The sequence below is a fragment of the Oncorhynchus clarkii genome, chromosome 12, assembly GCF_045791955.1.
Source record: "Oncorhynchus clarkii lewisi isolate Uvic-CL-2024 chromosome 12, UVic_Ocla_1.0, whole genome shotgun sequence".
NCBI classification, from domain to species: domain Eukaryota; kingdom Metazoa; phylum Chordata; class Actinopteri; order Salmoniformes; family Salmonidae; genus Oncorhynchus; species Oncorhynchus clarkii.
The window spans coordinates 47,461,131-47,486,213 of record NC_092158.1 but is presented as its reverse complement, the minus strand read 5'-3'; the positions used below and the strand labels follow the sequence as shown (position 1 = coordinate 47,486,213).

Genomic DNA, 25,083 nt, shown 5'->3' with positions numbered 1-25,083 from the left:
ATGCACCCATCGCTTCCATTGATTTTTAGCTAGCAGTGGCAGAAGTTAAGTTGAAGTTTGTAATGGCTGTTTAAAGAGAACTGAACAGGGATTACAGTTTCCCCTACTTTTGAGGGAGGAACCATCTAAAATGAAGTTGTAAAATAGCTAACTATTCCTTTAATGTTGCATTGCATCTCGTTTAACAAGCATGTATCAAACCTCTTCCGCAACAACCTTCTTCTTTTATCCACAATAAACCTTACCACGTTCCGTTTTCCACCAGATATATGCATAGAGTCTAATTAAGCCCTGTCCCAGAGGTTGAGCCAGGCCATTTCTCTGACGTTAAAGGAATACTTTGGGATTTTGACAATGCAGAGCTTTATCTGCTTCCCCAGAGTCCGATTAACTTGTGGATACCCATTTTATGTCTGCGTGCATTTTGAAGAAAGTTGCTAACTATCGCTAGGTTAATTGCTAACTAGCGTTAGTGCAATGACTGGAAGTCTATGGATATCTGCTAGCATGATAGTAGATACCCACAGATGTCCAGTTATTGTGCTAACGCTAGTTAGCATTGGCTCGCAGAATTACCACCCAACTTCCTTCTTACTGGACACAGTAAGGACACATACTGTTTTTCTTTTTCTTTTCTGCACTTTTGCACATCAGTATCCCTACTTGCACATCATCATCTGCTCATTTATTACTCCGGTGTTAATCTGCTAAATTGTAATTATTCTATCCTATGGCCTAACTTCTCATGCCTTTTGCACACACAGTATATAGACTTTATTTTTTTTCTACTGTGTTACTGGCTTGTTTATTGTTTATTCCATGTGTAACTAACTCTGTGTTGTTATCTGTGCCACACTGCTTTGCTTTATCTTGGCCACGTCGCAGTTGTAAATGAGAACTTGTTCTCAACTAGCCTACCTGGTTAAATAAAAGTGAATTTTTTTACAGAGACATACAAATGGTATCCACGAGTTCCTCTGACTCGTGGGGAGTAGATAAAGGGCCTCATTGCGAAAATCCCAAAGTATCCCTCTAACATTCATCGGTGAGGAATGAGAGGCATCATCACATCTCCATCATGCCTGACTCTAATAATTCATCATTGCCTCTCCCGTCACACTAGTGGCAGGAAGCCACCACCTAAACACCTCCATCAATCTGAGGAGGACACAGGTGGAGGTAACTCCTCCCATGCCACAAGAGCTGCAAGATAAAGGTAGGCATACTTTGCAGAAGCTGCCTTTTGGCTTCTTTAAGAAATAGGTAACAGTGAACATATTGGATGGTTCCTACATTTGAAATTTACCGAACTCCTGTTTACTTTTACAAAAATAAAGTCCACACACACCACAGGCACGACACACGAATTCAGCATCGAGGGGAAATTGGTGCGGGGTGTGTGGATACACTGATGTACGGTGCCCATCTGCCTTTCATAACGGTAATTTCTCTTCTCCCTACCCCCTATCCCCCCATAATTGTGATCAACTGGCTCTTCACTGGTGGCTTAGGCAATCACCATGGAGGGAGATGTAGATAGATACTATGTCAGCCTCTTCAATCAACTGCCATTTCTGAATTCTTTTTTTTGTGCCATAGGATGATATGAATAATATACATAGTAGGAAAGTCAAACCCATTTTCATGATTTCTGGAAGAGCATCAAAATACATAAAACACATCACATTTTTGTACTCATTCAGCAGTTGGTCAAAACTGCATTTTGAAGTGTCCTAATCAATATACAGAAACACTTTCTGATATATTGAAAACATGAACTTAAAATATACTACCTACTCATACAGTACATTTACCACAATAGTAGTCATATTACTTGGATTTTTTTTTAATCAATTACCTTATAAACTGCATGTGCACCAAGAACCATGTTTTAACAAGTGGCAATTAATCACTCGTATTGATTCGGGGGAATCAGGTTGTATGCGCTGTTGAAACTAACACAACTAAAATATCACATGGAAACTATAAATATTGTTTAGAGGACAAACTGCTGAAGACGACCTACATTTTGGATGGTTGAGTTTTGCTTCAAGTGGGCCGCCAACACGGAACGTTAAACGCAACACTATTTTGTTAATCACTGGTATCGATATCAATTTGAAATCAATGAAACAGGGGCAAAGGTTTAGGGTGTCTGCGCTGTTTAAACTAACACTATTCAGAGGCTACACCGAATCTGACAATAATTGTTATATTACTCACTAGAAGAGAATTTGCTGTGGACAGTCAATTAAATTCTAGAATGTCAGATGGAAGTTTTGGGTGGCTGCCGAAATGGGGAAGGAAACAAATCAGTTTTGTTATTCAACTTAACTAATCACGACCCACCATAGGATATCAACAGTGACAGGGTGTTATTTGAGTTATAGTTTTACTCTCAAATCCATGCACTGGTGTGAAGCCAGTGACTTATACAGAGAGCTCCCCAAATTCTCCCTGCCATTTGAGTTTGAAAATTATAGTAGAATTCTAATCTGTTTAAAAAGAAATCAACATTTCAATTTAGGCTGATGTGTATGTTACCCACTTACAAATTCTTGGCACAATCACATATATTTCTTAATAGTTTAACCATTTACAGTTTAAAAATGCTCTTATGCACAATTAAACCGGTCGCTCTAGAAAGAGCTCCCTTAGTAGCTGTGCAGTAGGCCGTTAATTCACCCTGCCTAAATACAGTTGAAGTCGGAAGTTTACATACACTTAGGTTGGAGTCATTAAAACTCGTTTTTTTAACCACTCCACAAATTTCTTGTTAACAAACTATAGTTTTGGCAAGTCGGTTAGGACATCTACTTTGTGCATGACACAAGTAATTTTTCCAACAATTGTTTACAGACAGATTATTTCACTTATAATTCACTGTATCACAATTTCAGTGGGTCAGAAGTTTACATACACAAAGTTGACTGTGCCTTTAAACAGCTTGGAAAATTCCAGAAAATTATGTCATGGCTTTCGAAGCTTCTGATCATTTGAGTCAATTGGAGGTGTACCTGTGGATGTATTTCAAGGTCTACCTTCAAACTCAGTGCCTCTTTGCTTGACATCATGGGAAAATCAAAACAAATCAACCAAGACCTCAGAAAAAAAAGTGTAGACCTCCACAAGTTTGGTTCATCCTTGGGAGCAATTTCCAAACGCCTGAAGGTACCACGTTCATCTGTACACACAATAGTACGCAAGTATAAACACCATGAGACCACGCAGCCGTCATACCGCTCAGGAAGGAGACGCGTTCTGTCTCCAAGAGGTGAACGTACTTTTGTGCAAAAAGTGCAAATTAATCCCAGAACAACAGCAAAGGACCTTGTGAAGATGCTGGAGGAAACAGGTACAAAAGTATAACCACAATAAAACGAGTCCTATATCGACATAACCTGAAAGGCCACTCGGCAAGGAAGAAGCAACTGCTCCAAAACCGCCATAAGAAAGCCAGACTACGGTTTGCAACTGCACATGGGGACAAAGATCATACTTTTTGGAGAAATGTCCTCTGGTCTGATGAAACAAAAATAGAACTGTTTGGCCATAATGACCATCATTATGTTTGGAGGGAAAGGGGAGGCTTGCAAGCTGAAGAACACCATCCCAACCGTGAAGCACGGGGGTAGCAGCATCATGTTATGGGGGTGCTTTGCTGCAAGAGGGACTGGTGCACGTCACAAAATAGATGGCATCATGAGGTAGGAAAATCATGTGGATATATTGAAGCAACATCTCAAGACAACTGTCAGGAAGCTTGGTCGCAAATGGGTCTTCCAAAGGGACAATGACCCCAAGCATACTTCCAAAGTTGTGGCAAAATGGCTTAAGGACAACAAAGTCAAGGTATTGGAGTGGCCATCACAAAGCCCTGACCTAAATCCTATAGAAAATGTGTGGGCAGAACTGAAAAAGTGTGTGCGAACAAGGAGGCCTACAAACCTGACTCCATTACACCAGCTCTGTCAGGAGGAATGGACCAGAATTCACCCAACTTATTGTGGGAAGCTTGTGGAAGGCTACCCGAAACATTTGACCCAAGTTAAACAATTTAAAGATGATGTTACCCAATACTAATTAAGTGTATGTAAACTTCTGACCCACTGGGAATGTTATATAAGTGTTTCAGCTTTGGTTGTAGTTTGTTATTCGATGATGGCCTCCGACAATTTCTCGAAATGTTAACGAGAGACATTCCATAGCTCAGCTCGGACCATCATACATGGTGGACATCGTACATATCTTCTATAGTGTCCACTTGAACACTTAACCAGAAGTCCAGGTATTTCAGACCAGGGCCACTGTCTGGTCCTTCCATAGCGTGATGGAACCAGCTTGATCTCATTTACCTTCTGTTTCGGTCAGTCTGCTTGATAAGGCTAGTCCTTTTAGTAAAGAAGTGACTGGGCATAGGAGGTTGTAGCTGCATAGGGAGCTTTGGTCGAGTGTTACGTCAATGTGTATTTAATGCTTCCACCCATACAGCGTAACAGTGCAGGACCACAGTATCAGTGCCTCAAAGCTCCCCAGTCTTCTATTTTCATCTATTGATCTATTGCTCCTCAGCAATGCAGCAGAGTTGAAGGAGCACATCTTGGCTCATCCCATCCAGATAGCTGTGTGCTTTACTTAGGGAAGAATCCACTCACCCAACCCTCAATTTACTCAATACATCAGCCTCGGGCTTGCCTGTCAAAGGCAAAGTCAATATTTCATGTTTCCTGTCAACAGTTTTTTTTCCAATCCTATTGGATTCAGCCCAAAGACTGGTCGTGGTATCTACATGAGGCTGGTAGTGGTATCTACATGAGGCTGGTAGTGGTATCTACATGAGACTGGTAGTGGTATCTACATGAGACTGGTAGTCGTATCTACATGAGACTGGTAGTGGTATCTACATGAGACTGGTAGTGGTATCTACAGCAGAACATAGCATAGAAGCATTTGGAGCAGTGGGGCCCAGAAGAGAACATGTTGGGAGTCTTTTTGATAGTTGGGCACAGTTCCAAAACAGACCGTATCAATTCACATCTGTGGAACGGCTCTGAAGCTGCTCGCACAACGGTGGAATGCTGGCCCCGCTGCACTATCAAAGAGAACATTCATCTGTGTTCTTCACAAACATCTGACTCAACCTGGTGCTTTGTAGAAGAGATGAGATGCTGTTTGCTGTGAATGAAAGGAGGAGAGGCTCCAAGCGTAGAGAAGGGGTCCGGAGTACAGGCAGTAATGGAACTCCAGGCACAACAAACGGCTGCTGAGAGGAGGCGACGTTGGAACAGAGAGAACCTCCTCCTCCTCTGTCCTACAATAAGTTTTCATAGATTTTGATGTGGAATTAGAATGTGGCATGAAGTGCGTTTGTGACACACATAAATATATAAAAGGTTTTGAGGATAAGAAGATTCCTCACGAAAACAGAAAAATTTACTTTGCACTTTTTCACCCGACACTCGGTGGAGCAGAAAACGGTATATTACCATTTCTGGTTCTGAAAAGTGTTGCTCTGTGTTGGGAGAGAGACGTAACACACACACACTCACTCACAAGCACACACACACACACTGTGTGAGGAACTTTCATCCAACACATGGCTGAGCAAATACGTTTGGGAGATAGGATAGCACTGACGCAGACACATGCACGCACGCACCCACACACACACACACACACACACACACAGAGTTAAGCTTACCAGAAGGGGGGCACACAGTTAAACTTAACAGTAGGGGAGAGAGAAAACAAGTACAAGTGTGATTCAGCTGACAATGGGTGATTGCAAACTGGTTGGTATAGGGAGATCTATAATGATTTGCTTGGCATGGCAAGGTAAGTTATGACTCACCAAATAATTCATTGATTTGTGAAGCCGGTATCAGTAGTAGAAAAGCAACAACTGCCAAAGCCCGAGTCTATTTAAATCAATTCATCCACTCTTTTATGGATGCTGTCTATCTCTCTGTTTGCCGTAGAGATTTCACTCCTTTGTCATCTCTTTTCAGTACATCCATATTCATTTGCAGACAGCCACATCAAATAACTTTGCTGCAGGTAGCACTGCATTTTTATTTATTACGGATCCCATTCTCTTCCTGGGGTCCAGCAACATTAAGGCAGTTATATGCAATTAAAATAAAACATGACATTACATTTCACAACACATTAAGTATGTTCCCTCAGGCCACTACTCTTGTACCACATATCTACAATACAAAATCCATATGTACATGTGTCTAGATTGTCCTATACAGTTCATTCTAGTGTAAAAAAATTTAAAAAGCCAGAACACCTCAGCTGATATGAGATTAATATTGAACACCTCCATTGCATTTTCATGCACAGTTTTCTCTCTGAAAGGTGAAACAAGATACATAGGAATCCATAGAGTCTGATGGCTATTCCCAAAACACATGTGCTAAAGTTCCCCTTGGCCCATTAGATATGACTCAACCTGAAGGACTGGAGGTGGTGTGCGCCCTACTTCCTCTGTTCTCATCAAAATGATCAATCCTAGCACACACTGCAGAGAGTGGGTCACCTTTTGACATGATCATTCAATTTATGTCAACCTGGCTGATCCCATTTGATAAGAAAGCAAAGCCCCTGCATGTTCGAGACTGAGAAAGATGGTCGGGTATATACTCACCTTTTTGACTGCATTGCATGCCAATGAGGCATGTTGCATTTGTTGTATCAATGGGAGCTAGAAGTCATATCATATTCTGAGTAATCCTGTACAATGTGCTTTACAGCACATACAACCAACCTTTTTCGGTTTGTAGAGAAGGAAAGATAACCTACCTATGATATTGCAGCTCCGATGTGCATTTATTGACTGCTGATGAGCCAGACGTACCATTTATCTATAGGCTCATTTTCTTCCACAATTCCACAGCTACCAGTTGCCGTTTTAAAGTGACAGTTCACATGTATAAAGGGTTCTCAGTGTTTCTCAACACCATTAAATCATGCTCTCGCCCTCTCTCTCTAGCCAGGGCTTCATTGATTGGACCTGCAGCACCATGACCATGCCTGTCTGCAATATCATGCCATAGGGCTGAGGAAATCAAGTGTTTGAAAATGTGACTTTTGTTTTTGGCTCTGGTTTCATGAAAGCTGCATCCAAGCAATGTATCAGCAATATCCCTATTTGTAGATTTGTCAATCAATGTCAATAATACTGTCACAAAATAAACAGTCATCTGTCAAGTTAGTCGATTGTTATGATTATTACGTTGTATTTATGTCTCCCTTTCTATTCTGCCCATCTGGATAAGGGTTTGGCAGATTTTTTATCCTCTGATTCATGGAAGGAGATGATCCCATGTATTGTGATTTATCTGCGTCCTTTTACGAATGGGGAAAGCTGACGATAGGCATAGAACATCAATCATCTTAACAGAAAAGAGGTGTCGGATGAGGAGCTCATTTATGGCGGATAAGCACATTCTGACAGACAAAGTAATTTTGAGAGGATGATCCCAGTCTGAGCGGAATTATCCTTGTGCTGTTTTCCATACTATAGAAATAGTCCCCAAATGAATTCCTTAGGTACTATCTACACCTCTCGTTGTCAGGTTGCAGAGTTGCTGTAGGCTACTTTGTGTGTTTGTTAATTACTTGATTTACTCACAGGTAGAGTTCAGTTTCTGTCAACGCATTCTGTAATGTTTTTGTTTTTGGAAAAGCATTCAAGTTATTTTGCCAGCCGTGGAACAGGTCTCACCTCTAGCCTTTCTAATTAGCTGACATGGCTATTGTTATTCTGAGGAGGTTGTGCACATGTCAGAAACAAAAGTCTTTGACTTAAATTGGATGTCAGGCATCCAGCATCGGCCTTGTATGTCTGACGTGTTTTAACACGTTTTTTTGTTGGCTGGTGGATGTGTAGTTTTCATTTTAGTGTAGTCACATTTGGAAATATTATCATGAAGGTCTATGTTGTGATGCGCTGTCATACTACCTAGTCAGACACCATCTGTCTGACTCTCCCACAGGGGCTCAAACCCATGGACCACAACGGGCTCTCGGATCCGTATGTCAAACTGCACCTACTGCCTGGGGCCAGTAAGGTACGTACCTGTCTTATTATACCTCAATTAATCACATTTATTTATAAAGCCCTTTTTACATCAGCCGATGCAGATGTAGAGGCACGGTGGCTAGAAAAACGTCCCTAGAAAGGAAGGAACCTAGGAAGAAACCTAGAGGAACCAGGCTCTGAGGGGTGGCCAGTCCTCTTCTGTCTGTGCCGGGTGGAGATTATAAGAGAACATGGCCAATATGTTCAAATGTTCAAAGATGACCAGCAGGGTCAAATAATAATAATCACAGTGGTTGTAGAGGGTGCAACAGGTCAGCACCTCAGGAATAAATGTCAGTTGGCTTTTCATAGCCGATCGTTCAGAGTTAGAGACAGTAGGTGCGGTAGAGAGAGAGTCAAAATCATGTTATACTCATGTTTAAGGGATACTATGGGAGTTTAGGTATTCCTGTTTACGCTGTTTAAGAGCATTGGGTCAGTAACCGAAAGGTTGCAGGTTTGAATCCCCAAGCCGACTAGGTGAAGAACTCTGTCTATGTCCCCTTGAGCAAGGCACTGAACCCTAATTGCTCCTGGGTCGCCGTCAATAATGGCTGAACCCTGGCTCTCTACCCACTTTCCAATGGTGTCTCAGGGGATTTCGATATGGGACAAATGTAAGCACCTCACCAATTATAATGGTTCATACACACCTATTATAAAAGTAGGGCGATTCCAGTGTTATGGACGTTACATTTGCATGCAAATCCCAACTTTAATGTCTCACAGAATGGACCAAAAAATATAAATACAACTTTTGATGTGTGTGTCTATAGTACCCCTTGTGGTAAGTGTATTTCCCCCCAAAAAATCTGACTTCTAAATAGTTGCATGCTGAAGAAATAAAGCAAATAAGATGTATTATGGATGTTACATTGAATGGTCAAGTTTTTTGGAGGAACATGAACAAAAGTCTGAGTTTTTAATTTTTAGGTCAAAACATGGATAGCCATTTTGAAGGAAAGGCTTTGCTGAACACAAAAACAATACTTTTGAAAAGATTTGCATTATTACTTTACAGGGGGAAAAATACCATTCTGGATGCTACACCATCCGTTACGAATGTTAGTCTGAAATACACATTCAAATCTTAAAGATTTATTGATCTGAAACTATCGTAACACATTTGTTGTCATTTTGTTATTAAAATGTCAACAGAAGGCATAGTACCTTGGGATTATAAAATTACAGGTAGCCTGCAGCAGACCACCCTGCATACCACTGCTGGCTTGCCTCTGCAGCTAAGCAGGGTCATTTCTGGATGGGAGACCAGATGCAGCTGGAAGTGGTGTTGGAGGTCCAGTAGGGGGCAGTCTTCCCCCTGGTTTAAGGAGATCCCAATGCTCTGGGGCAGTGAAGGGGACATTGCCCTGTGTAGCGCGCCGTCTTTCAGATGGGATGTTAAAATGTGTGGTCACTAAAGATTCCATGGCACTTATTATAAGAGTAAGAATATGGGTGTTAACCCCAGTGTCCTGGCTAAACTCTCAATCAGGCCATCACACCATCATGGCCACATTCTCAGCTTCCAATTGGCTCATTCAGATATGATACATCTGTTATGGATTTCATGGATATCATAATGCTGAACAAAGACGCTCAAGAGCAACGGTATCACACATGGTCTTTTGTTGAGATACGTCCATGTCCAAGCCCGTCTGTGTTGTCGTTCCAGTGATGTGACACCGTTCAAAATGAATGGGAAAGATAAGCACCATATCATTTCCAGATTTTCAGTACTTTTATATTTTCCGTTCACTCGAGGCGCATTTGTGATATGGACATTAGGCTACTTTTGAAAACAGCTGATAAACTTTGATTTTGGTGTAATGTCCCTTTAATAATCTAAATACAGTTATGCATTAATGCATATGCTGTCATATCAGATGGTGTCATGTCTGATTATTGGAAATTAACAGACACTATCATGCCCCGTTATAGAAGCTATGGATATATAGTTAACTGCCAAAATAAAGGAAACACCAACATAAAATGTTTTAATAGGGTGTTGGGCCACCACGAGCCGCCAGAACATCTTCAATGCGCCTTGGCATAGATTCTACAAGTGTCTGGAGGGATGCAAAACCATTCTTCCAAGATAAATTACATAATTTGGTGTTTTATTGATGGTGGTGGAAAACCTAGTCTCAGGCGCTGTTAATAAATTACCATCTCCCAACCACGAAGGACTGTCTAGTCGAATTGTAATTCTTGTGCCACCTTGGTCTCCGTGGGCTAGCCTTCTCTTGTGCCAACAATCCACTTAGCAGCTGCCAATAAGGGTTTTCTAAATTAGTCAGGCTGTCCCCAACTGTTCGGACACCTTGACCTCCGAGTGGACTTTCCATCAGACCATTATTAGGTAATTGATTGGGCTTGAAAGTCAAGCATATGGGCGCTGTTTCATTTGGGGGCCTGAAATTACACCACAAACATGGCAGCTGTGACTAGCCGCAGATGTTCCTCACTACTTGTTAAAGGCGGCCATCAAGTGGTCCAGACAGAGAGATGTGCCGCCAGAGAATTTCCCCCAGAATAACATTTGCTTGTGTCCGAGTTTGGTCTAGCGGTAAAATGCAGCTAACTCCGGACTGTGCATGCCTGTTGAGAAAACTGGGTTGATAATTTAAATCCCTGCGTTGACCTCCTCAGCTCACAACGTCTGCACACCTCATCAGTCTCCCCCTTACTTAATAACTATATCCGTCCCAATAAAATGATTACATTACATACAGAGTGGAATTCACTTCCCTTTTTTATCAAAACTTAAACTTTGCCTCAGCAATGGTGTCCAACTCTGGTCCCAGAGACCGCTAGATAGACACGGTGCTCTGTTTATTTGTCTATGGTTTCAGATATGAATCAGCTGCTGATTGAGAGGAAACCAATCAGCATGCACTTTGTTCTCCAGAACATTAATATGCGAGGACTCAGCACCAAATAATCATGCCAGTTAACCGATTAAATGCAACAGACATTGTTCTTCACTGTCCATTACTCACTACCACACACAATATCAGCTTGCTGTTTTGTTCAACTCAACACGGTTCCCTAGCAGAATGTGTGGGCTCATGAAATCCACCACAGAGCAATGTGCTTCTCCAATCAATAAAGTGGAGGGAAGTGTCGCATAGTAATGAAACTCTGTGGTAGGAGTTGTTCCAGAACTTTCTATAAAGAGCACAAGACAGTGAAAAAGCTATATAGCATCTTCCTGACAGGTCAACATATAAGCATTGTCGTTTTTATTTTAAGTGTTTACCCATTGAGATTTATTGACATTTTGTTAAATTACATATATGGTTTTGGGTGTTTGCCTTAAGCACTTATGCATTCATGCATTGCATTTTAAACGTGTTTAAGGTGCTGTTACAGTATGGTATGTTGTGCACTTAGACACATTTTTATATAAGCATTTCGAGTATTGATACAAATGTACTGCATGTATGTGACAGCTGTTTGTACGTGCCTGTCAGATAAAAGGTTAGGGAGGAAAGGGAAAGAGGCATGCAGAACTCTCTATTTTAATTAAATATCCAACCTCACTCTTATCACAAATGATTCGTGACCAGAGGCTGATGCTGCAGATGCAGACATAGATATAGAACACAGAGATACTTCCCCTTGACAAGAGATGTCATGGCTTATGTATAGCCATTGAATGTGTGATTCATCACTGTGGAATTCTATTCTTACTGTTCCATCCTCCATCGACCCCAGTCAGCGGCCACACAATGGCACTACTTTGCAGATTGTAGTGATAATCAAAGCCATGTATACTAAATATGTACACTACGTATGTGCTTGGCTTACCTACCTTAGTTGAATGCACTGATTGTAAGTTGCTGGTGATAACTAGCTAATACGATCAGCATGCATTGATTGCTATAGGTATATTTTTTTCATTTGATGAATAGTCAAGGCACTGGTAGGCAGACAGGTTGATATATTGTTGGCTATTGTTCATGATTAAATGTGTCTCTCACATCATATGGTGATCAGTTATCTCCACAGGCTTTATTTTTCATTTGACGCTAAGGAGGTGCAAGTGTCAAACACACCTTAGTTTGCAATTTCGTCATGTAAATACGGGCACACTGGCATTCTCCCACCCTAACGCCAGGTTTGGCTATTTACCTGTCTAACATCAGCTCACTTGCGCTGAGGTGGGAGGGGTGGCAATATTTGAAGTGTCCTTAAAAACAAGCGCAAAAGGGACAATTTCATTTTTAAGACCAATAAAAAAACAGGTCTCAATGGTAACTCAATTGACAACAACATGGATTTTGAGAGGGTACGTGCGGCCTATCTAGCCATGACACACAGTGCCCTTGCATGGAACGAGAGATGTGCCTTTTGTGCTGGTGAATCTTGTATTTTGAAACATAAAAAAATACGATTTTTTTTCCCATCATGCATTTAATTTGACTCTCAACCAAGCATAGCCTCCCCTTAATTAAGGCTGGTTTAGCAGCATCGTATTGGTGCGTCTTTTTATCCTGGCCATTAGCCAAGTAAGTAGCCTATGAATAAAGGGTTTACTGAGATTACTATTATTTATATATTATTATACATTTTATATATTTATATATTATTATATTTTGGATGTTTTTTGCCCTCCATGCTTTTTCATTATTCACAATTCACACACCTGCATACTTCATTTTGCTTGTTCAAGTAGGCTATCCATCCCCATTTTCAAAGAGCGCCCCTCATCCGATTACCAAAGACACGCTACTCCAAACTATTCAGTCCTCCTATGATGCCATATCAACTGCAGAGATATATATTTTTCATCTGCCTCGCACAAAGGCAACAATACAATTGACAGGATGTTTATAATGGTATGTGTAAAGACATTTAGGACTATGTGTGTACCCAGTGCCATGGAACGAGAGAAGTGATTTATGATATCATGCATCTAAGCCCATTCTACAATATTTAGAAATATTGTTGTTGTTTTAAACAGATTGCTTGTTTTCCATTTCATATGATTAAAAACCAAGCGCTCCATTGGCCACCCTTACCCTAGGCCTAGGCTACTATAATGAAGTCTGGTTTAACAGCAATGCGTTTTTTATCCTGGCCTTGCAAAGTAGCCTATCCATAAAAGGCGTTTAAATGGTCTATTCGTCGGAGTGCCTTGAATTGAAAATATACTGCATATCTTAAAACACACACACAAATGCTTGTTCAAGTATCCACACTCTAAAACCTAAGAGTGCATCCCTCCAAAGAGCACCTCTCATCCGGTTGCCAAAGACGTGCTCCTCCAAACGTATTTAAATTATTCAGTCCAACAATGCAGTATCAACGTTAGGCTATATTTTGGATATCAACACTACACACACAGGCTATTGAATAAACACTGGATTTTTTTTTTTTTTTACTGTTGCTATTACTCGTTATTGTGGCCTATGCTATTTAATAAAAGTAAGTCTTAACCCACAATCTACCAGGAGGAGAATATTCCTTGCCCCCAACCGAATTGGACTTGATGACAACACAAAGACCGTCAGTAACCTACAGAACTTGATGACAAATACCGTAGTAATCCATGGAACGAGTTGATTGGCCAGTGAGTGGCCAAGCCCTTGTCGGTCAATTTCTTCAACAAATGATCAGGTCTATATAATTATCAAACACATATTAGTAATAGAATGGAAACACAGACTCTTTGTTTTAAGTATTCAAATTATCCTTTAGTAATACAATTGTAGGCAGAAGTTGGTACAGAGTACAGTATATGAAAGCTCTCCCCAGGTTCTGCAAAATGTCTAAGACATCCTGTAACTCATGTAGCCTCTCCCAATCCTCCTGGCGTGAGTTTCCCTGGCAACATCATTTTAATAAATCTAACCTCCCCCTGACAGCAGCAACCATCTTATCAGCAATTAAAGCTCAGAAGTGGGTTTGACCGAAACTTGACCTTTCATCACAAGTATAGGGTCATAACAAGGTGAACGTGTCCAAGCATCTTCTGACAGGTGGCTGTTTTCAACAAGTCTGCGGCAGCATTGTGTTCTCAGAAAACTAGTTGTATTCTCAGAACCTCATATAGCCCGGTGGGGCCCAGACAGGAGGAGTATGTATGAATGTAGGCGGTTTCCACCTTCTGATAATGTGTGAAGGGCACAACACTCAAAACAGGTGTTAATACACACACAGAGGTCTATTAGAAGAGGAGAGCTTACAGTTTATCATAACACAATTGAATGAACCCTTTTAAAGGTATGAGGCCTTGGTTTAACCCTCATCACACCTACAACTTGTTTACTCATCAAAACCCAGCCCTTTCGCACCACTGTAAGCTATTACCCTCATAATTTGGGCTATGAAAATAGCTACAATATATCCAGAACTATAGCACTATTTACCATTGCATTAGGTTTGTTAAAATAGAGTCCAACATGTCAGCCTCTTACGAACGAGGCACAGCCTCCGTGATAGACGAATACAACAGGGGATCTTATTGTTCAAACTTTTTTTAATCAAACCCACTGGAATTAATAATTGCTTACTTACAGTGCCTTCAGAAAGTATTCATACCCTTTGACTTATTCCACATTTTGGTGTGTTATAGCCTGAATTCAAAATAGATTAAATAAATAAAAAATCTCACCGTCTATTTTTTTCACACACAATACTCAGTGAATACATGTTTTTATAAATTGTTGCTAATTAATTGACAATGAAATACAGAAATGTCAATATTTTGTAAAAGCACCTTTCGAGGCAATTATAAGGCTAAGATTTTTGCACACCTGGATTGTACAATGTTTGACCATTTATTATTTTTTAAATTTAAGTTTAAAAAAAAGTTGTTTATTTATTTCACCTTTATTTAACCAGGTAAGCTAGTTGAGAACAAGTTCGACAACTATTGTTGATGATTGATAGACAGCCATGTTCAAGTCTTGCCATAGATTTTCAAGACGATTTAAGTCAAAGCTGTATTTAAGTCGCTCAGGAACATCCAATCTCGTCTTGGTAAGCAACTCCAGTGTAGATTTGGCCTTGTCCTTTAGGTTATTGTCCTGCTGAAAGCTGCATTCGTCTCCCAGTGTATGTTGGAAAGCAGACTGAACTAGGTTTTCCTCTAGGATTTTGTCTTTGTTTATCGCTGTATTTTGTTAATTTGTATTCTAAAAAAACTCACTAGTCCTTGCCAATGACAAGCATACCCATAACATGATGCAGCCACCATCATACTTGAAAATATGAAGAGTGGTACTCAATGATGTGTTGTTGGATTTGCCCCAAACATACACATTTTGTTCTGTATACAAAGAGTTATTTTCTTTGCAGTATTACTTAAGTGCCTTTTTGCAAACAGGATGGATGATTTGGGATATTTTTTTTCTGTACAGGCTTCCTTCTTTTCACTGTAATTTAGGTTAGTATTGTGTAGGAACTACAATGTTGTTTTTCCATAGTCTGTTTTCTCATATCAAAACCATTAAACTCTGTAACTGCCTCCAAGGTAAAATCCCTGAGCAGTTTCCTTCCTCTCCGGCAACTGAGTTAGGAAGGACGCCTGTAACTTTGTAGTGACTTGGTGTATTGATACACCATCCAAAACCTAATTAGTAACCACCATGCTCAAAGGGATGTTCAGTATCAGCTTTTTAATTTTTAAATATCTACCAATCGGTGCCATTTGTGAGGCATTGAAAATCCTCCCTGGTCTTTATGGTCGAGTCTGTGCTTGAAATACCCCATTTGATTAAGAAACCTTACAAATAATTGTATTTGTGTGCTACAGAGATGGGATAGTCATTCAAAAATCATGTTAACCACTATTACTGAACACAGAATATGCAACTTCTTTCTGAAGGCACTCTATTAAGCTCCCAGCATTCATTGATATGCCTATTGTTTGGTTTAATTGCAATCTGGCATTTGTATTCTAGGTCTTAGAAATGCACAGTTTTGTCCTTATGTGTCGCTACTGTTGGATTCTGGTGTTGACAAAATCACCCGAGAATCGAGAACGTGTCCTCTGTTCTCTGGAGATTTCGTCACCATCGTGCACAGGGACGTTGTTCACACCTCTAGGTTAACCTGAAAAGAGACTGATATAGATGAGTTGAGACGAGAATCATTTCAATCTCCAGATTACATCTGAATTACAGATTAGAGCTTGATGGGGAGATGGTTTAGGAGCAGACATAGTTGGAAGGGTGGGACTTGGGGATTTAACCATCTCTGTAGTCGTATGTTATGTGTTAGAGCCCGGAGCTCTGCACAGAAGACACGAGGTCTGTAAACTGATAACGACTACTGTTGTGCCCTATGTGTCATGGTCAGCCTATGATGGAGTGGAGGGCAAAGGGCAATACCTAATCCCAATCTTTATTTCGATCTCTATCCTGCTTGCTCTCTCTCTCTCTCTCTCTCTGTCTCTCTCTCGCTGTCAGGCCAATAAACTTCGCACCAAGACCCTGCGCAACACCCTCAACCCTGTCTGGAGTGAGACCCTGACCTACTACGGCATCACCGATGAGGATATGGTCCGCAAAACACTCAGGTAACCTTCTCCCTCCTTCACCTAATTTGAAAAAGAGCGACACCAACTGGAGGTGGTCTCGAAAGAGGAGCGTGTAATGGCATTACAGGCTATTGACTTTGTAATAGCAATGCTAATAGTGCTATGCTAGCAGTGGTACACAGTCGTAGTACACAGTGCAATGGCAGGCTAATAGAAGTATTGCAACATAGACTAGCAGTTATAGCAGTAAGGAATTAGAAGGGCTATAGTCCAAGTCGGTATTAGATAGAACGTTGAGGCCCTGCCTGCCTTTGGGGAATACACCCTGTGGTTACCTAGGTTACCCCGTTGGCTCACAGCAACAACAAAAAAATTCAAATGCCATTTTCTTGTCTGTCTGTTTTAGTCAATTACAAAACTACATTTAAGAAAAGTATAACATGTCTAAAGATTACTTTTCAACATTGCCTGCTCCCGAGCGTTCTCACTACACTAAAAATTTAACATTGTAGGGCATCCCTCATGCCCCTTTTCATGTGAGTGAGTGCTAGCTATCTACTGACCGGAACATTAGGCTAGTGAAGACCAATGACACAAACAAACTAACTATTCAGCTACAAGTAGTGAGTGGAGTTACAAATGAACTATAATAAACAAGTTATATGTCTTACCTGTGATGAAATGTTTTCCACACACATAGTTACATGTAGCCTACTTGGACACCATTTATGCGCGTTAACACTCGCCAATGGCATTGATTGCATAGGGAAGACCGGGGCTAAATGTAACAAGGGTCAGATGTAACAGGTCGGCCTATACAGCCTATTTACTGTATTTTATTGACCTTTATTTAACTAGGCAAGTAAGTTAAGAACAAATTCTTATTTTCAATGACGGCCTAGGAACGAACAGTGGGTTAACTGCCTGTTCAGAGGCAGAACTACAGATTCGTACCATGTCAGCTCGGGGCAACCTTCCGGTTACTAGTCCAACGCTCTATAACCACTAGGCTACTCTGCCGCCCCATGATCCTTGGTTGGCTGAGTGCCAGTGGAATGTTTTTTGGGGGGGGCATTCAAGTCATATGTTTCTAACGAGCAATAAAAACTAGCCTAATGTTTAGACTTTAGAGTTGAAGCCAGTCACTGATGTGGTAAACTACTCAATGTTATTGGATGAATCCCGGAACATATTCCCCGTCTGTGCTAGCGAAACAGTCCTGTAGCTTAGCATCCTACTTCCTGTTTGAGTTTTTGCTTGTGAGGAGAAGGCAGCAGGATAGAGTTATGGTCTGATTTGCCAAAGGAAAGGCGATGGAGGGCCTTGTATGCGTTTCTGTGTGTGGAGTAAAAGTGATCTAGAGTTTTGTCACCTCTAGTTGCACAGGTGACATGCTGGTAAAATTGAGGTAAAACAGATTTCCAATTCCCTGCATTAAAATCACCGGCCATTAGAAACTCCGCCTCTGGATGTGAAGCCGGTTGGATGTTCTGCCATATTCTCTAAAATGACATTGGAGGGGGCTTATGGTCGAGAAATTAACATTAAATTCTCTGGCAACAGATCTGTTGGAAATTCCAGTCAGCAGGCCAATTGCACGCTCTCTCAAAACTAGAGACATCTGTGGCATTATGTTCTGTGACAAAACTGCACATTTTAGAGTGGTCTTTTATTTCCCCCAGCACAAGGTGCACCTGTGTAATTATCATGCTCTGTAATCTCCTACCCCAGGTAGACTTCTGATTGGTGACCTGGTCAGCAGGGGGTTCCAGAAGCAGAGGTGTGAAATGTTAGGGGGCAGAGTGGCTGAAAACAATTGAGAGCCCATCCCCCAGCGCCTCTGCTCTCTGCAGAGTAATAAAGTCAGAGTTGAGAGCCTGGGTGACTAGAGTTAGAGGGTTTTGTACATAACGCCTAACCCCTAGCCTGCTTACCTTGGCATTCAATCAAATTGTTGCAAGTCATTTCAGGGATGCAAGCTGATGAATTGAATCCGATTTAGATTGACACCAAGGCCAAGATCGTGAAGAGGTCACAGTTATCTAAGCCTATAAACAAAAGGAATCAGAAAAGTCCAATATTGCAGGCCTTAAAGTAACTTTCCAGTGTTTACAGATGTCTATGAAATTTGACTTAGAATGACTTACAATATTAATGAAATAGTTTTCCTTTCAAAAATTGGTATTTAAGTATGTTAAAAAGCAGCTTCTGTGTTGGAATAGTGTGGGTGTTTACTGGTCATTAAAAATATTAATGCAAGTAGACAGCTGATTGGCCTGCTCATCCTCCTCTAGGCCACTGATTGGCCAGCTCATCCACCTCAGGAGTATGACATCAAGTCTGTAAGGAAATAGCAAGCATTTTTTAAACAGTCTGTTTGAGATGCAAGTTTGAAGTTGGGCTTTTTAGGTGATATTTCTCCAATTTATGCTTTGGCCACAAATACAGGTATAGGATGAGTCAACAACATTATTTGGGTATGAGTTAACAGAATACAAACTTTTAAAAGAGAGATTTTCACAGGACATTTACTAGGTGTAAGCCCTTAGATCACAGTATCTACTAAGCTAACATATGGAATTGTTTTAAGATGGTCATACAATGGATAATTTATACATTTGATTTTGAATTTTAGGACCCTTGTAGGTAAAGAAATATATATATATATATATTTTATGAAATATTGAATTTAGCCTTTACTGCTATAGCCCATAGCAACACACCAAATAACACATTTTTACATAGCAAAGCAGACAGCCAAAAAATGTATCATAAGGATCAGTGTCTGTCTTATATCTGGAGAAAAAAAATTGTTTTACCCATGTTTGGACATTTTACTTGTGGTACGTTTTATCCCCTATGCGCGTTGTTATATTTTTACAGCCCGGTACCGGGTTACCTTCAGACGACTCCTCTGTGTGCTTCATAAAGATAAAACAACTGACACCTTTGTATTCGTGAGAGTCTCCCCTTTCAATAGTGGCGACTTATTCATTTTTAGCTCAAACGGTTCGGTCTGGACAGACGGTTTTGTGAGAAGCCCTCCTCGAAATTAGGACATCCACGGCAGAGCGTTCAAACGATAGCCTTAAAGCTTGTGGATACCGTAGACCAAAACAAACAAAACTGTCGTGTTCGTGAGTCATCTTTCGATGGTGGTGATTTCGTGACGGATCCTCTCGTGTAGAAAAACACAGCTTTCACAAGAACCATGTTATGGACTAGGCTTTATATCGGCGGAAAAGGGGTATTGAGCTGCAGTCACTGCAAGAAACGGTACATCTCTAGCATAAACACACAGAGAGCTATTCTATATTCAAAATGACGTCTCCATGTGACGTATAGGCGTGTCAATCAACTTTAGGATTTTTGTATCTGTTTTACCCACTCATGCAGTCTCCTTTTAATCTGCATCTAATAGTGTCATGGGTGGGATCGCAAGCGTAATGATGTCTAGAGTCAATGACAGAGAGACACTTGTTCCTCAACAGAGTGCGGATCTTCCTTCCTTCTCTGCATCTCAGTCGCATTTGTTGCTTTAATTGTGTTGCTGAGCGCTCTGCAATATCGTAAAGTTTAGGATTTGTTACCCGTGACTTTCCAAGCATTGCCTCTAAAAGACATTTGTGCAATGGCGTAGTTTCCAATTCCAGGATCTAGTTCTTTTGGTGTGGGCTGACTACTCCCTTTTGTGTGTCAGCAGATTTAATGAGTTAGTACTGTTGCCTTCAGTGTATTATTGGTTTAGTGGGCACCACAATGACCCAGAGGAGTTCATTATGTAAGAGATAATCAACAAGGGGCTGTAAGAATTAACTTCAAAGTCATTGAATTATACTGTGCATTATAACAAAATAATGCACACTCTAGAATACCCTTTAAGCCATCAGAAACGAGTATTCAACAATGCCATGGTATAACTATCAATAATGACAATTTCCTTTTTTTTACGGAGGTGTCTTCAAGCCTCCTTTGTTTGAGTTGTGTTAACATATGTACTCTACTCTGGTACCAGGTCTGTATGTGCTTTAGCTAACTTCTCTCTTCTCACTATCATTTTTAAAGACATGCTCCAGAACTTTGGCGACTAGTAAGTATTTTTCAAACCTCTCGCTTTGGGCTGGATGTGTCAATGTGTAGTTTATAAATGCATATTTACTGTATTATCTCAATTAGCCATGACATCCCTAGTTTGAAAGCAACTTTTTACTGGAAGCTGTGCTACGCCATTTTCCCTACATTTTCCCCCATGTGGGCCAGCCCCCTAGAAATTTGAGTTCAAGCCAATGAGCTTCAGCCCTTGGCCATTTGAGTGACAGCTAGCAAGATGCACACACAGTAGAGCGAGAGAGAGAGCAGGGACGTAGCGCACATAAACTACACATCTCATTCCAAAATCATAAACATTAATATGGAGTTGGTCCCCCCTTTGCTGCTACAACAGCCTCCTCTCTTCTGAGAAGGCTTTCCACTAGATGTTGGAACTATGCTTTGGGAACTTGCTTCCATTCAGCCACAAGAGCATTATGAGGTCGGGCACGGATGTTGGGCGATTAGGCCTGGCTCGCAGCCGGTGTTCCAATTCATTCCAAAGGTGTTTGATTGGGCAGAGGTGAGGGATATGTGCAGGCCAGTTCTTACACACCGTTCATGACAAACCATTTCTGTATGGACCTCACTTTATGCATGGGGGCATTGTCATGCTGAAACAGGAAAGGGCCTTCCCCAAACTCTTGCCACAAAGTTGGAAGCACAGAATCGTCTAGAATGTCATTGTATGCTGTAGCGTTAAGACTTCCCTTCACTGGAACTAAGAGGCCAGACCATGGAAAAACACCCCCGGACCATTATTCCTCCTCCACCAAACTTTACAGGTGGCACTATGCATTGGGGCAGGCAGCGTTCTCCTGGCATATGCTAAACCTAGATTTGTCTGTCTGACTGCCAGATGGTGAAGCGTGATTCATCACTCCAGAGAACGCATTTCCACTGTTCCAGAGTCCAATGGAGACGAGCTTTACACCACTCCAGCCGACGCTTGGCATTGCTCATGGTGATCTTAGGCTTGTAAACGGCTGCTCGGCCATAGAAACCCATTCCACGAAGCTCCGGACAAACACTTCTTGTGCTGACGTTGCTTCCAGAAGTTGCAACCGAGGAAAGACGATTGTACATGCTACGTGCTTCAGCACTCAGCGGTCCCATTCTGTGATCTTATGTGGCCTACCACTTCACGGATGAGCTGTTGTTGCTCCTAGAGGTTTCTATTTCGCAAGAACAGCACTTACAGTTGACCGTGGCAGCTCTAGCAGTGCAGAAATTTGACAAACTGACTTGACGGTGCCACGTTGAAAGTCACTGTGCTCTTCAGTAAGGCCTTTCTACTGTCAATATTTGTCTATGGAGATTGCATGGCTGTGTGCTCGATTTGATACACCTGTCAGCAACGGGTGTGGTTGAAATAGACTAATCTACTAATTTGAAGCGGTGTCCACATACTCTTGTATGTATAGTGTATTAGCACATACACTGCCCTCCTGAATTATTGGCACCCTGGGTAGATATGAACAAAAAAGGCTGTGAAAGAATATCAATGTTGTTCATCAGCTTGATCTTACACTCAAAATATCATGAATCTAACCTTTAATTTAGATACATTTTTTTAATAAAATAAAATTGTCATTAATAAATAATTATTTTGTTCAAAAACATGCATGTCACAATTATTGGCACCCCTGCATTTAATACTTTGTGCACCCTCCCTTTGCCGAGATAAAAGCTCTGCGTCGTCTCCTATAGTATTTGATGAGATGGCAGAACACATAGGAAGGGATTTGTGACCATTCCTCCATACAGAAACTCTCCAGATTCTTCAGAGTCCTTGGTCCCCGCTTGTGGACTCCTCTTCAGCTCACTCCACATGTTTTCAATGGGGTTTTGGTCAGGGGACTTGGATGGTCAGTGCAAAAGCTTGATTCTATGGCCTTCGTGTTTCAACTCTTTAGAGTCTGCCACCCCTGTTACTCCTCTCTGAATCCAAATCAAAGTTCAAGCAGAGTTCACCAGGAGACATCTTTGGAATCGATCGTCTTCACGTTTCTTATAAGTCAATTCATATTGCAGATTTGATTGAGCTGTTGTTGAATAGTAGTTTGCTGTAGGTTAGGCAAAGTGACCACAAGACGTTCCAAAAGAGAACGAACCAACTTTACTTAGCCTCCAGGTGCCTTATTTCAAATCCATGTGTAACCCCCCCAAGCATCAATGGTATGGGTTCATTGATCCCTATGTAGTGAGTGTGGTAAATGCCATTTCAGACGCAGCCTTAGTCTTGGCATGTTAGCATTCATAAGTGTGTCACCACCACCTCCAGCAATGTACAACCTTTCTGTTGCGCTGTGATTAGAGAATTGACTTGTTAGCCGTCGGACGGTCTGCTTGCCACAGCCGGCCCCATGCAGAGATGGCCCATATTCAACTCTCTCCACTAACCTTCAGGAGTTACAGATGTAAACCGCAAAATAAAGCACAAACCAAAACACCACTGGCTGAAATACTGTCCCATACAAAACTAACAAATGGAGGCAGAAAAAATAGCGTCTTCTTTGTGTGTGTAATTAACACTGAGTGTACAAAACATTAAGAGCACTTTCCAAGTATTGAGTTTCTTTGAGACCCTAATTTACCTTTATTTCAACAGGGAAGTCGTATTGAGACTAAAGTCTCTTTTACAAATGTTCCCTGCGCAATACAAAAACAAGCACACAATAGGCAAGCACAGACAAACATAATACACGGAAAAAATACACATTAAGGTACAAAACACATTCAAATAAAAGAAACACATTCTTTAATTAAAAAAAAGCCTCTGTTATCTGTATGAGGGGACACCAAAGCGTCCAATTATCTGAAGATAATTCCAAACATAGACACCCAGGAAGTCTCCAGAGTTAACCCAACCCTGTGACCGGCTTTAATAACTTGTCATTTTAAATCTGAACTGGGAAGTTAGGTAAGTCGGAAGCTTGTGGAGCAGGGCTTTTTAAACAAAATGAGCATAATGAGGATCTACGTGTCTTCAAAGAGGTCCAGCCAACCTTTTGGTAAAGAATGCAGTGATGTGTAATAAATCTGTCTCCTGTGATAAAACAATGGGCGCTGTGATAAACGGCATCCAGGGTTTTAAGAGTAGTGGCAGCTGCACTTTGATAAATAGTGTCATCATAATCAAGAACAGGTAGAAATGTTGACTGCACAATCTGCTTCCTGCTGACTAGAGAGTCTAGATCTGTTTCTGTAAAAAAAATATATAGATCTTTCAATCTTAACTTCCTAAAAAGCTAATTCGTATGTTTTTTTTAAACATTAAATTATCGTCAATCCAAATGCCAAGGTATTTGTATGCAAGAACTTGTTCGACTATAGAACCATCCGATGAGTGAAGATTTAAATCCATCTGAGAAAATCTTACGAGAACTTTGAAAACAACATGTATTTAGTTGTCCCTGTATTATCTGTCACTAAAATAATCATGAAACCAAGAGCAGATGTCAGAGCCCAGGCCAATCGAGGAAAACTTGTTCAATAAAATAGCATGATCAACAGTGTCAAATGCTTTTGACATGTCCACAAACAAGGCAGCACAATTCATTTTAGTGTCTAATACATTGACAATATCATTAACATCTAATATGGTCGCTGTTATAGTGCTGTGCCCTGGCATAAACCCAGATCGATTTATATTCAAAATACCATGCTCAGTTAAAAAAAAGTGCGAAATTGCTTATTTACCAATGGTTCGATAATTTTTGTTAGACATGGAAGACTGGAGATGAGACGATAATTATCAAGATCAAAACTATCCACGTCTTATGGAGTTTCTTGATAACAATGTCAGATTTAAGATATGGGTTACTGAGCCAGCAATGAGGGGGGCAGCATACTTAAGCAGACCCAGCACCAATTGGTCAGCTCCTGTGGATTTCCTGGTATCTATAGCAAGTAAGGTATCAAGGATGTATTTTTCTGTGAACTGCCAAAATGCTAAAACTGAACTACCATTTTTGGAGTCAATCAGCGTTTAGCCCACTTTTGGATAGTAGTGTTAGACTCTCATTAAAAAAAATAGCACGTTTTAAATAAAGTAATGTTTAAATGCATCAATGACAGAATTGTAATGGGACCATAGTCTTAATGAATTTGCTTGGGGCATAGAGGAGGAAGTGCAACCCTTCAGAGATTTGACAGTTTTCCAGAATTTTGGAGGGTTTCACTTACAGTCAGAAAGAGTGGTTACATAATAATTAGATGTATGCTTTTTTTTTTATCAGACAAAAAAATGTCTCCACTGAGAGAGCAGAACCTACATCTCAAGCAAAAAACATCATCAGCAACGCACTCACCAACTTTCATTGTTTATGTGACATGGACATGCTCCAACTGATACCATTGCGTGAAGACGCACACCACGTAAGCACTAGCTGACAATATTAGTTTTTTTTTG

The 25,083-nt window shown here is 40.8% G+C and overlaps 1 protein-coding gene across 1 annotated transcript in view; it reads left to right on the top strand.

Annotated features, from left to right (window-relative positions):
- The window catches only part of LOC139420759 (double C2-like domain-containing protein beta), a 306,643-nt gene that overhangs the window by 238,200 nt on the left and 43,360 nt on the right, over positions 1–25,083 (top strand). The window contains 2 exon segments of the mRNA XM_071170967.1: positions 8,004–8,078; positions 16,510–16,619. Coding sequence (XP_071027068.1) covers positions 8,004–8,078; positions 16,510–16,619 — 185 coding nt within the window.